This window comes from Pristiophorus japonicus, chromosome 2 (genome assembly GCF_044704955.1).
Source record: "Pristiophorus japonicus isolate sPriJap1 chromosome 2, sPriJap1.hap1, whole genome shotgun sequence".
Taxonomy (NCBI): domain Eukaryota; kingdom Metazoa; phylum Chordata; class Chondrichthyes; family Pristiophoridae; genus Pristiophorus; species Pristiophorus japonicus.
The window spans coordinates 276,857,781-276,871,660 of record NC_091978.1 but is presented as its reverse complement, the minus strand read 5'-3'; the positions used below and the strand labels follow the sequence as shown (position 1 = coordinate 276,871,660).

Here is a 13,880-nt window from a genome sequence, read left to right as displayed (position 1 = left end):
TCAGGTGGGTTTTTAGAACAATCCAGCTTTGGCTATTTTCTGGTGCTGGACCATTATTACCACATTTATCAAAGTCTGTGCTGCTAATCACTCAGGTAATATACTACCAATGATAGTGTCTTCACTAGCCTGGATATCAAAGTAAGCTTCAGTAACAAGCCCAGAACAACCTGTTAATTATTTTGATCCACTAGGATTATGCTGTCTTCATAAAGAACTTTCTCTAGTCCTTTCTAGCTCCTCAAAAAGGAAAATAAAAGGCTTTTTTGTAAATGACTTCCACACAGCATTTATTTCCACAACAGGAACTGTGCTAGTCTGAACTGTATCTCTTGTAAGTTCTAACTGACTTCTCAGATTCAAACAGCTCCTTGAATATCCCCTGTCCTCAATAGGGTAGTTTGGCCTTTCATCACCGACAGATTTGTACAATTTATTGTAGGGAAACAATATACAACTGAGTTACAACAAACTTGAAACATTGTCCAACCACTTAGTCATCTTTTAGTCAGAAGCAAAATCCACAAGAAGTTAAATTTTAAAACATATTGGCTCAGGAGGACTGCATTAATATATTCATAGTGCCATGTACTGATAGGATACTAGTTTCCACCTGTGATCCCCTGCAAGGCACCATCATAATCTTTGCTGGATGTTGGCAAGTTGCTGCATAAGGCAGGCACCTATACAACAAACATTTTTTTAAATCCACTGGCCATTCTCCTGGCAACAGGTTAGAGAGAAGCCTGCTTCTCAGCCAGTGAATGGTTTTGGATGGGGGAGGGAGGAGTACAGGGGAGAACCTAAAGGGAGAAAATTACTTTTTAAAAAACATTAAAATATAGTATAATGTCTATTATGAATTGTAAGTGAAAGTCACTTAGAATCTCTTCCTTTTGATGATCTCTGGTTTCCAGTTGACTGGATGAGTTTCTTCAGTCTAGGATAAAAAATGATAAAAAATTACTTATCTACAATAAAGTTAACAAAGAAATATTCTTCAGTTAAAACATTGTAGATTCAAGGACTTCCTTCTAAAATGCAACATGTCAAGGCAGTAAGTCACAGGTTGCATAACACTTGCTCAACCCATCAACAGAAATTAAGCAAAAAAAACCTGACAATCAATGAAAGGTCATGTAAATAATGATACATCAAAAATTACACCATTTTTTTTTAGGTGCACTTTATCCCACATTGTTGGACTAGTTAGGTAATGTTCCATCTTCTCATAATTGGTTATTCTAAATTGTTAATTTTTGGTTTAAGACTATTATTAATGCATTTTGTCATCTTTAGTTATTCACGGATTCAGTAGAGAGAAGATAGGCTGTCATTTCATAGAATCACAGGAGGCATTTTTTACCCCCCATTGTGTCTGCACTGGCCAACCAAGAGCTAACCAGCCTCATCCCACTTTCCAGCTCTTGGTCCGTAGCCCTGTAGGTTTTGGCACTTTACGTGCACATCCAAGTATCTTTTAAATGTGGTGCTTTCTGCCTCTACCACCTTCTCAGTGAGTTCCAGACCCCCACCACCCTGTGGGTGAAGAAATTTCCCCTCATATCTCCTCTAAACCTCTACCCAATTACTTTAAATCTATGCCCCCTGGTTGTTGACCTCTCTGCCAAGGGAAACGGGTCCTTCCTATCCACTCTATTCAGGCCCCTCAATTTTATACATCTCAATCAGGACTCCTGAGCCTCCTGTTCCAAAGAAAACAGACCCAGCATCTCCAATCTTTCCTCATAGCCAAAATTCTCCAGTCCAGGCAACATTCTTTGTAAATCTCATCTGCACCCTTTCCAGTGAAATCACACCTTTCCTGTAATGTGATGAACTGCACACAGTGCTCCAGCTGCAGCCTAACCAGTGTTTTATACAGTTCAAGCATATCCTTCTTGCTCTTGTATTCCATGCCTTGACTTAAAGGCAAGTATTCCATATGCCTTCTTAACCACCTTACCTACCTGGCCTGCTACCTTCAGGGATCTGTGGACCTGCACTCCAAGGTCCCTTTGCTTCTCTACACTTTTCAGTGTTGTACCATTTAATGTGCATTCCCTTGCTTTGTTAGACCTCCCCAAATGCATTACCTCATACTTTTCTGGACTGAATTCCATTTGCCACTTTTCTGCCCACCTGACCAGTCCATTGATATCTTCCTGCAGTCTACAGCTTTCTTTCTCACTATCAACCATACGGCCAATTTTTGTATCATCTGCAAACTTCTTAATCATGCCGACAATGAAGTCTAAATCACAAAAAGGGGCTTAATACTGAGCCCTGCGGAACCCCACTGAAAACAGCCTTCCAGTCACAAAAAACCTTTACCTAGTCGACCATTACCTTTTCCTCCTGCTACTGAGCCAATTTTGGATCCAACTTGCCACTTTCCCGTGGGCTTTACTTTTCTGATCAGTCTGTCATGTGGGACCTCGTCAAAAACCTTGCTAAAATCCTTGTAGACCTCATCAAATGTGCTATCCTCATCAATCCCTTCTCAATAAATTCAATCAAGTTAGTCAGACATGACCTTCCTTCAACATGCTGACTGTCCTAGATGAATCTGCACCTTTCTAAATACTCCATTTTTTCCCAATAATTTGCCCACCAGAGGTTAGGTTGACCGGCCTGTAATTACTTGGTCTATCCCTTTTTAAACAATGTTACAACATTAGTAGTCCTCCAGTACCACACCTGCAGCCAGAGAGGACTGGAAAATGGTCAAAGCTTCTGCTTTTTCCTCCCTTGCTTCTCTTAACAGCCTGGGCCCAGCGATTTATCGACTTTCAAAGATGCTAAACTCCTTAATAATTCCCTCAATGTTTATCTCATCTAATATTTCACACTCCTCGTCATCTACAATGTCTGCATCATCCCTCTCTTCTGAAGATAGACTCAAAGTATTCATGAAGAACCATACCCACACCTTCCGCCTCCACACACAGGTCACCAATAGGCCCTACTCTTACCTTAGTTATCCTCTTACTCTTAATGTATTTATAAAATATCTTTGGGCTTTGTGATTTTACTTGCAATATTTTTTTATGCCCTCTCTTTGCTTTTCAAATTTCCTTTTTAATTTCTCCCCTGCACTTTGATACTCCTAGGTTTTCTACAGTATTGAGCTCTCAGTATCAGACATAATCTTCCCTTTTTTGCCTTACCCTACCCTGTATGTCCCTTAATAACCAGGGGCTCTAGATTTGGGAGTCCCACCCTTTTTCTTTGTGGGAACATATTTGGTCTGAACTCTCTATCTCCTCCTTGAATGTCTCCAACTGCTCCGACACTGATTTACCTTCAAGTCGCTGTTTCCAGTCCACTTTTCACTAAACGGAGATGTGATTTAGCAAATCAGCCTTTCCCCAATTGAGAACTTTTACTCCTGGTCTATGTCTTTTTCCAGAACCATGCTAAATCTAACTGAGTTATGATCACTACCACCAAAATGCTCACCCACTTATACCCCTTCCACCTGCCCAGCTTCATTCCCTAAAACTAAATCCAGGACCGCCTTCTCTCTTGTTGGGCTTGCTACGTACTGGCTAAAAAGGTTCTCCTGAATGCATTTTAAGAATTCTGCATCCTCTATACTTTTACACAGAATCTATCCCAGTTAATATTAGGGTAGTTGAAATCCCCTATTACTGCCCTATTGTTTTTGCATTTCTCAGACATTTGCCTACATATTTGCTCTTCTATCTCCCACTGACTGTTTGGGGGCCTATAGTACACTCCCAGCAGTGTGTTTGCCCCTTTTTTGTTCTTCAGTTCAACCCACATGGCCTCATTTTATGATTCTTCTAACATATCATTCCTCCTCACAGCTGTAATTGTTTCTTTAACCAATTATTTCAAACCCGTTTTATCCCCCTCTCCATCTTATCTGAAAACCTTGTAACCAGGAATGTGGTACTGCCAGTCCGGCCGTTCTTTCAGCCATGTTTCAGTAATAGCTACGATACCATACTGCCACATGTCTATCTGTGCCCTCAGCTCATCTGCTTTATTCACTAGAATCCTTGCATTAAAGTATATGCCATTAAACACTATCAAACTCCTTCGTTGTTTATTTTCTAGCCTTTGTTTCCTCTACCTTTCAAACTCACTTACTAATTTTTTGCCTTCCATTTCCAGCTTTGCTTCTCTCCCTTCTGAATCTACGCTCAGGTTCCCAACCCCCTGCCAAGCTTAAAAGAAAAAAGGCTCATTTATATGGTACTTTTCATGACCGGACGTCCCAAGACACTTTGCAGCCAATGAAGCACTTTTGAAGTGTAATCGCTGTTGTAATGTAGGAAAAGCGACAGCCAATTTGCACAGAGCAAGCTCCCACAAACAGCAATGTGATAATGACCAGATAATCTGTTTTTTGTTATGTTGGTTGAGGAATAAATATTACAAAGACATCAGGGATTACTCGTCAGCTCTTCTTCAAAATAGTGCCATGGGATCTTTTACGTTCACCTGAGAACGAGCAGACGGTGCCTCAGTTTAACATCCAAAAGACGGCACATCTGACAGTGCAGCACTACACTGGAGTGTCAGCCTAGATTTTTGTGCTCAAGTTTCTGGAGTGGGACTTGAACTCTCTGGTTTAAACCCTCCCCAACAGCACTAGCAAACCCAAAGGATATTGGTCCCAGCCCTGTTGAAGTGCAACCCGCCTGGCTGGTACAGGTCCCACTTCTCCCAGAACCAGTCCCAATGCTTCAGGAATCTAAAGTCCTCCTTCCTGCACCATCTCTCCAACCACTCCCCCTCAATGTCCTGCAGCTGCTCAGTGACATCCTTGACCCTGGCAATAGGGAGGTAACATACCATCCTGGAGTCACGTCTGTGGCTGCAGAAATGCCAGTTTGTTCCCTTAACTATTGCTTTCCTATGCAATGGCTCGAAAATAAGTCACTGCCCTGCTCTTTTACTTGGGAAAGAGGAACATGGCACAAGAGAACCATTACAGCAAGGGTGAAGTAAAAAATTGTGGAATAAAATTGACTCCATCTCAGAATTCATCTGTTTTTAAGCTTAAATGCAAAAGTTACGTTCGGAGACTTGACATTCTTAAAATATAATTTAAGATTCCTTTTTCAGGGCGCGCAATGTAACTGCTACGGAATAGACGACTTTCCATTTCAGTCATCTCCTGTGAACATAAAACACTGAAATGCAAGAGATGTTGGCTACAAAGTCAAGCTCCTTCTACTCTTCCCCAGCAATTTGAGTCATATTACTGATTTAGTACCAAATATAAGGTAGTTTTGTGCTGTGGGCTCATGTCCAAAACAAACAGGATTAAGAGTCTAGCACATTTACAGTTAGCAAATAAGAAAGTTTCTATCTCAGTAGTCTGGAACAGATTTGAACAGAGGTCCTAAAGGCAAAATACTGGTGTCTAATCCACTGCAGTCCCTAGCAATGTCTATTTATAGAAACAAATACGAGCCAATTCTCTATAGTAAATAATGCATTATTAAAATCTATACATACAGCAGTGTCATCTTCCTTGTAGACTTTGATCGTTTTATCAGCCTCTGCTGTAAGTAATCTGCTTTCCGACTGGTCAAAGGTACATGCAAAAATCCCGGATTCACTGTCCAAGGAGCCCGGCTGCACAGCAGCGTGTATTCGCTGGAAGTTGTACCCAGTTCTCCAGTCCCACAGGTGCATGGTACCATTATCAGCTGTTAATATAAATTTAATGTAAAGATTGACTAGACATAAATGGCTAAACACAAAAAAAGAGATCTATAATAATTACACCATTTTGCTTGAAGTGTGGCATGACTGCTACAAGTGCCTTTTGTATTACATTTTGGATCACTCACTACATTTTTGGAAAGACAACATTCTTCTTCCAACAGACCAAATGCTAACACTTTTCATTTGCTTTTACAGTTTGCAAAAACCTCTACATTATTACCTCTACATTAGTATAATTGTTTGAGCAAAACTTGTCCACTTTAGGACACCATACAATGTGACAGATCTGCTTGAGTTGAGTGTAGTTAACAGTAATGAAGTTAAATAACCTATATACAATTCATCCTAACCACACATTTCACGAGGTACTGTACTATATTAAGCCGTAACTGTGAAATTTTAATTTAATTTACATTGTATTGAAGCAGAATACACAAGGGAAAACATTTGGCCAAATAATCTCATTTGTACCTGAATATCAAAACATTCTTAAATGCTAAAAGGTTATTTTGCTCAGCTGCAGTTTGCCTCCATTCCATCTTTCTCTACAGCTTACCTCCTGATACCAGCACACCATCTGAGTTGACGGATAGTGTATTGATAATAGCATTGTGACCAGGTAGGTTCTGAATAAAAACACCATCTGGGCATTTCCACTGCTTTATATTATCCGGAGAACCAGAAGCAAAGGTGTATCTATAACAAGAAGAAATACTTTGACATTAAGCAGGTAACAAATATAATCAAAATGTTGTGAATAATAAAACAAATAAGAACTTCAACGTATGCACATCACCCATTATATAAAGTATTTTTTCATCCATGGTTCAACCAGGACCTATAATAATATATGTAAGGAACAAATAATCTTTAGACATACTGTCTTGGATGTAGAATGAGAGAACGGACAGACTTCTTATGATTGGTTAATGTGACTCTAGTCTTCCCTGCTACCAAGTCCCAGAGCCGTATGGTTGTGTCATGGCTTCCTATGAGAAATAAACAGACTTATTGCAGCATTCACTTTATACTGTTACATAATCAGTGAATTCAAGCTTCTTAAAACAGTCAAAAAGACATGGGCGGACTGCACATTTTGCTGATATGTACTTTGGTATGCACCAGCAAACGATTTACCCTTTAGTGTACTAATGAGTTTATGACTCGCAGCTTTAATAAATATAAATTTCTATAAACAAAGAAACCAAGTTAATAGGTGCTGCACATCAAAAATAGTGTGTCTATGCAGTTTATTATACACCAATTAATAACACACTTGCCTAAAATAAAACTTTGAGAATTCAATTCCCAGTTTTGAAAAGGCAAAAACTCAAATTCTTACAGGATGAGGAGACACACTCTTCTATTCTACAAATCATTCTGATGCACAAAATACATGCTGGGAAATTCAGCAAAGTGCACGTGCGAAGAATGCAGATGTGTTTGAAAGCTCTGGATAACTGTTGTGAAATAATATCTTTTCAAATCCAGATTTTTTAAGATAGACTGATGCCTTGAAGTAAGAACTGTAATGAAGGTATTAAACGACACAAAAGACACCTCCGTAGGTAAATTCCATAATATTATTGTCAAACATAGTTTTTAGATTGAGTTATTCACAACTTTATATTGAATATTAAAAATTTACAGTACACTTAAAAAAATGCTGGCCAAAATTTATTTTCAAATGCATTGAGTGACTTGACTGGTTTAATAATTACATTGGATTACATAGTATATACAGCACAGAAACACGCCATTCGGCCCAGCCAGTCAACGAGATCAACATTTTTCAATGCATCTTTACCATTTGGGAAGGTCTGCAGTTACCAAGGAGTGCATCAATAAAACGACCCTGTATTTAAAAAAAGCTGATGCAAGTCAAGGTCGGAGGGAGTTGAAAATACTCTAAATATATTAAATATGCAGTCTTAAGTATCAAGGGGAGCTAGATATGATATATATTTTCTTTATTCAGCTGGCTAATGTTTAAAATCAATGTACAATTACACTTGCCTGTAATAATCTGTGGTTCTCCAGCTTGGCATTTCACAGTTGCTACTGTATTTGTGTGCCCTGATAATGTGTGTACATTTGCTTTTGTCCGAATATCCCATACCTATACAAAAAAAAAATTGAATGAAAGAAAGTTCATAAGTTCTTGTAACTGCAATGCAAAACCAAACTTGAGTATCCCTAATAAAATTAAGTAAAGCAAGTTTGATGCATCACATCAACAAAAGCCAAAAAGTATTAATCTATGCCGATTAGGTTAATACTTGATTTATGGTCCATGGATAACATCTGTACTGAGTTGCGTAATGATTTTCAAAAATAACTTACCCTTGCAGTTGAATCTCTGCCACATGTTATCAAGACGTCGATGGTTGGATGTAAATCAAGCCCATACACTGCACTTAAATGACCATGGTAATGTCGGATAACCTAGATAAACAGGAAACACAAATAAATTTAGATGGACAAATGTTCATAAATTAACATGATACATATATTCAGTACCAACAGTGAAAAGCCAAGCTGGAAAACTGCAGAACATTGAATTCATTTTAGCAGTGGTCATGTTTTGAAAATCTATACCTTGTTATATTCCAGATCCCAGCATTTCACTTGCTTATCCTCTCCACAGGAGAAAAGATATGGGCTGCGTGAACTGACTGCTACTCCTCGCACAGTGCTGATATGCCCAGTCAGAGACAGCTTCAGTTTACCACTGGCCAAATCCCAGATCTATGCAGCAAAAAAATTAATAGCTTCTCACTATAAAATAAAACAGCTTTAAAATGACGCATCGAAGTTGTAAAGTCAATCAGCACAGTCTCTCACATTTCAATACTTGGTAGATTTTACAAGGAATAGTTTCAGGTTCCTAAAACAGCTGCTTAGTTGTTCTACAATTACAGAATTATTTTCTGAAAGTTTGCAATGCTTATTACTGTAAAGTACAATCAGGGAAATGCAGCCAACCATAAAAAATCTATTTTAAAACAGCATTTAATCTCGGCTACAAAAAATGCTGGTAACACACAGCAGGTTAGTCAGCATCTGTGGAAAGGATATACAGGTTGATGTCTTGGATGAAGACCCTTCAGATCCAGGTCTGCACCAGAAACATCAACCTGTCTGTTCTCTCTACAGATGCTGAATGACCTGCTGTTTCTCCACCATTTTCTATTACTTCAAATTTCCACCATCTGCAATATTTGTTTTTTAATTTAATCTCATCTATTAAGTTATTTTTATTAATTGTATTATGTTCTTAAACAATTATAAAATAAAATGCAGTCAACTATAAGAACAGCAATGAATTATATTGAACTATTTTTCCAATTGATGTCATTTTCTATGTCTTTCTGTAGCAATGCCCTGGCATTGAACTATTTCCATCTATAGCCTGCTATTTAAAAAAAATTCCTATACTTCAATATTTCTGGTCTGCATCTTTCGTCTTGCTCCATTATCTCTTCGCAGCCTCTTTTTCAATGCTTCTGACACAGGAAAATGGCACTTGCTGATTACAGTAAATGTCTTGCTAACTCTGTTAAATAGGTGCCATGGAATTACTTTTGTGCAGTAAGAGCTCTGCTGTGAAATAATGTCTGCAAAGGCTCCATAAAAATTTCAATGGTAGTACACTGCTGGAGAGTGGGGGGAGGGGGCTGGGAAGTGGTCGAGAAGAAGCCAAAAACAAAGTACCAGCAGAACATGAATAAATCTGTAAAATATTCCAGACAAATTTTAGAATGCCAGCAACCATGAATCCCAAAATATAGAATGATCAAAATAAATGTGGCACTGCCCAGAGAAGACTGCAGCATCTCTGAGCAAGTGGAGTGTCTGTGGTACTTAATGCAGGTCAGTTATGGGACTTTTTTTTATTGCAACAGCTTGGCATCAAGCATGCCTGCCCCATCAGACCAGGAAGACAAAAATGGGAATGAAAATAAAGGAGAATTCTTCTGAAACTTCAATAAAAGGTTGTTTTTTTTTTATAAACTGTACTTCCAACATCCAATCTTATCTTACCTTAATAGTTCTATCAGCTGAGCCAGTAACAAACCACTGATTTCCAGGTTCTACTGCAAGACATCTTACCCAGCCTAAATGGCCACTGATTACCTACAAGGTTAATGAGAGATTCAAGATTAGCAACATTGGATCATGCCTTTTTGGCCATGAACCTGTACAAAGAATGAAAAGATAACCATTACAAAACCTCTACTTTGTTAATCAGTCTCGCTAGTGATCTACACATTGAGACTGAATTTCAACAGCCTATCACTTTTCATAACATTTAGAATTGAATAATTTTATAAATGTTTTATTGATCAAGTCCATAGATGTCCAAGGAATACACAATGGTCCAGACTTTGCAGTAGCAGGGCATCTAACAGCATCTGTCATTAGTTAGACTTCTTCATGCACATTTAAGTTAATATTTTGCACGTGACAAGTTGCTTTAATTGCAAGCTAAGGGGGGGAAAACAGGGCATTTGGGACTTGAGTGAACTGTGTATCTCCTTAACCAAATCAGATTGAAGGATTGAGAAATACACTGAGGAAGGACTGAGAAGGAAGTATAAATTAGAGTGAGTGAATTCAATGTCAAACAGTTGCTTCAGAATCAAGGGATATGGAGATCAGATGGGAAAGTGGGGTTGAGGTTGAAGATCAGCCATGACCTTATTGAATGGCAGAGCAGGCTTGAGGGGCTGTATGGTCTACTCCTGCTCCTATTTCTTATGTATGTTCTTAATCAGGTACAGAAAGAGAAAGAGGGAAAGGAAGATTGGATTGAGAGAAAAAAAGACAAAGGAAATGTACATTTAATTTTTTTTAAATTTTACAATTTTTAAATCTAACTTAATACTAGCAGGTATGAATCTCCACACTTGGAAGTTATTTTTTAGTGCAGTGTCAGAGGATGATTGGCAGTTATTAACAATTATCACATTGTTAAAAGGGTACGTATGCTTGCAATGATGAGACATAACTTTGTGGCGAGTTTAGTTCATATCTATCACACAAATACAGCAACTTCACAATATTCAATGCATTTCAATGATGAGGCAGATCAAGCCATTTTCGCAAATCTAACAGCAAAATTGTGCAGTGAAACTCAAGACAGCAACTTTTGGGCATTGGCATTTAACTGCATCTGTCCCTCACCCGAGGTTGCTATACACCTAAATAACAGCAAGCGCCATTAGCCTCACCATTATTTTGGCAGCAAAATCACACCAGTCATATTCACACCATGAAGGGGACATACTCCCCTTCATGGTGTGGATATAACAGGGGGTTAGGCTATTGCTATTCATAATCTCGCAATGAGACATAAGGAATCTAAGAAAAGAATCGCTGAAGAGGAACAATCAACTTATATTGGGATTGCAAGTAGAAACCAACATCTTAGCACTCTACACGCTGCTGCACAACCATCCCATAGAAGTTTACAGCACAGGAGATGGCCATTCAGCCGATTGTGTCTATTCTGGCACTGTGTTAGAGCAATCCAGAACAAAGACCAATGCGCTGTTCTTTTTCCTTAGCCCTGTATCTTCCTCCGTTTTAAATATTTATCAAATTTTCCTGTAAAAGATGCAATAGGCTCTGTGGCAAGGCATCAAATGTTTTATTGACTGTGAAAATAAATTTCTCTGCGCCATTCTTCTCATTGTGAGCATTTTTCATTGGGGAATCATTGAGGGATCAGAGGAAATAGTTCTATGTTCACCTTATTAAATGACACCATAATTTTAAAAATCTCTTAAATCCGTTAACCTTCCCTGCTCCAGTGGAAATAATACCAGCATCTCAAGCCTTTCCTTATAAATTATAGTTCCCCATCCTCAACATCATAATCTATGGCTTTAATTTCCTTTCATAATGAGACATTTAAAATCAACATTGGCCTAAGCAATGTTTTGTACAAATTTATTACTTCTTTACTTTTGTATGTTAGACCTTAATAAAACCCAAAATACTGTTTTTAAAAAAAAATATATAATTGTTTTATCTATCTGTACTTGCACTGTCAGGGAATTATGCATTTGAGCCCCCAAGTTTTCCTGTTCATTCACATTCTTCAGTGTCTTTCCCAATTCCCGTTTTCCTCTCAAGATGTATTACATGACACTTATGCAATTAAATTGCATCTTCCACCTGTCTGGCCATCTTATTACCCTGTAGGTCCTGCTGAAATCTTTGTTGCTTGCCAAACCCTCTACTTGTGTATTGTCTCCAACTTTTGATAAGCGTTCTTTATGCCCAAATCATTCATATTTGCATAGAATAATTGCACCCAGCACTACCTCCTGGAGTACAACACTTCTAGCCTTCTTCAATCTGAGCAACAACCATCAACAGTAACACCGTTTCCTGTAAATCAACCAACTTTCTATTCATGCAACTTTCCTCATACATACACCTGAATTTCTCTAACAAGGTGCTTGTGAAACAATTTATTCAATGTCTTCTATACACTACTTCTGCTTCACTCCCTTCATCGATTCAATCGATCACTTCATCAAATGTGTTGGATGTCTCTGATTAAGTCATTCATTTCTAAAAGCTCACCAATTTTATCTTAAATTACAGATTCAGAGTTTGCCCATAACCGACATTATACTTAGTCCATATTGTCCTAGTTTATTATTCTTTCCCTGAAAAGAGAAGCTTTCCTCTGGCTACCCTCGAGACTTCTGGCAGAATTTGAATATTAAAAGGAGGATTACAAAATTGTGGTCAGAGCGTCTTCTTTCAACAGCTTTAAGTGCATGCTAGTAGGGTCCAGTGACTTACCCAGAGTGCTGCTAAATTAAAAAAAATATATAAATCACTTGAATTGAAAAGTATTTTTTTTTATAGTTAGGGAATTTATAAAATGGAAGACATTTTAACTAGCATTTTCTTGCCACATACTGAATAACTTTTAACTGTGATGGTGTGTTTGACATCTTGGAATAGGTTATTGTTTATACAAAAGATTCACACTATAATTTGCTCACTCTGTACAGCTTCCAAGGTGGGTGCCATTGTGGTTTTGGCATTGTAGGAAGTTTTCTTGAAATCAGTGAGGAATTCTTTGGGCCTCCAACTTCCATTAGAGCCTGCAACATGAATCAAACACAAGCATGAAGAAAAGCTAGATACGTGCATTTATATTCTCTTAAAATATATTCACTAAATTCTGTCACTTCATCAGAAACAATGTGTGCTGGGATTTACAATTTCTTGTATCTATCAAAGGAATCTCACCAGGGAAGACACTGGAGGCTGCGAACGTTCAGCAATGCCTGCGTGTCTGTGGATATCAGCAACACTGGCTGCATTACGATTAGCATCTTGCCTGAAAGTGAAATAGACATATTCCATTTAATGAATAAAGTTGGAGAATAAAAGCCAACATCAGTATGCTATTAAAAAAAATAGAAAATGAGAAAAGTCACCCAATTATTCCCCGATTTGTGGCACTTAAAAAATTATTTTTGCTTAATCAGCAAATGCTGTAATAAAGTCAGCAGCCACAATTGCTCGGGCCTCAAATTTATTTTTTTCACCTCGTTTACACAGCTGCAATTAATAAATGCTCCAAATCAACAGCAGATGAATTAATGGAAACCATGGACTAAGAATCCCCACTGCATTGTACAGAAAGGAATTTTTTTTTTTTGCAGATTCCACTGAAATCTATGGCTACATAACATAAGAAATAAGACCAGGAGTAGGCCATTTGGCCCGAGCCTGCTCCGCCATTTAATATCATGTCTGATCTGATCAGACTCAGCTCCTCTTTCCTGCCCGCTCCCCATAACCCTTTATTCCATCACTCAAAACTTTGTCCATCTCTGCCTTAAATATATTCAATGGCCGAGCCGTCACAGCTCTCTGAGGCAGAGAATTCCAAGAATTACAGCCCTCAGAAGAAATTCCTTCTCATCTCAGTTTTAAATGGGCGGACCCTTATTCTGAGACTATGCCCCCTAGTTTTAGTTTCCCCCATGAGTGGAAATATGCTCTCTGCATCTACCCCTTGTCGAGCCCCCTCATTATCTTATATGTTTCGATAAGATCACCTCTCATTCTTCTGAACTCCAATGAGTATAGGACCAACCTACTGAACCTTTCATAAATCAACCCCGTCATCTCCG

General features: G+C 38.3%; 1 protein-coding gene across 1 annotated transcript in view; it reads right to left on the bottom strand.

The window, feature by feature from the left end:
* Nucleotides 1-419: 419 nt before the first annotated feature.
* plrg1 (pleiotropic regulator 1) overlaps nt 420-13,880 on the bottom strand; it is a 68,516-nt gene continuing 55,055 nt past the window's right edge. Inside the window, exons 6-15 of the mRNA XM_070871418.1 lie at nt 12,988-13,078; nt 12,738-12,839; nt 9,754-9,846; nt 8,308-8,457; nt 8,053-8,154; nt 7,722-7,828; nt 6,590-6,694; nt 6,266-6,405; nt 5,497-5,690; nt 420-940 (exon numbers count right to left, since the gene is read on the bottom strand). Coding sequence (XP_070727519.1) covers nt 881-940; nt 5,497-5,690; nt 6,266-6,405; nt 6,590-6,694; nt 7,722-7,828; nt 8,053-8,154; nt 8,308-8,457; nt 9,754-9,846; nt 12,738-12,839; nt 12,988-13,078 — 1,144 coding nt within the window. The 3' untranslated portion in view covers nt 420-880. The remainder of the gene's footprint in view (nt 941-5,496; nt 5,691-6,265; nt 6,406-6,589; nt 6,695-7,721; nt 7,829-8,052; nt 8,155-8,307; nt 8,458-9,753; nt 9,847-12,737; nt 12,840-12,987; nt 13,079-13,880) is intronic.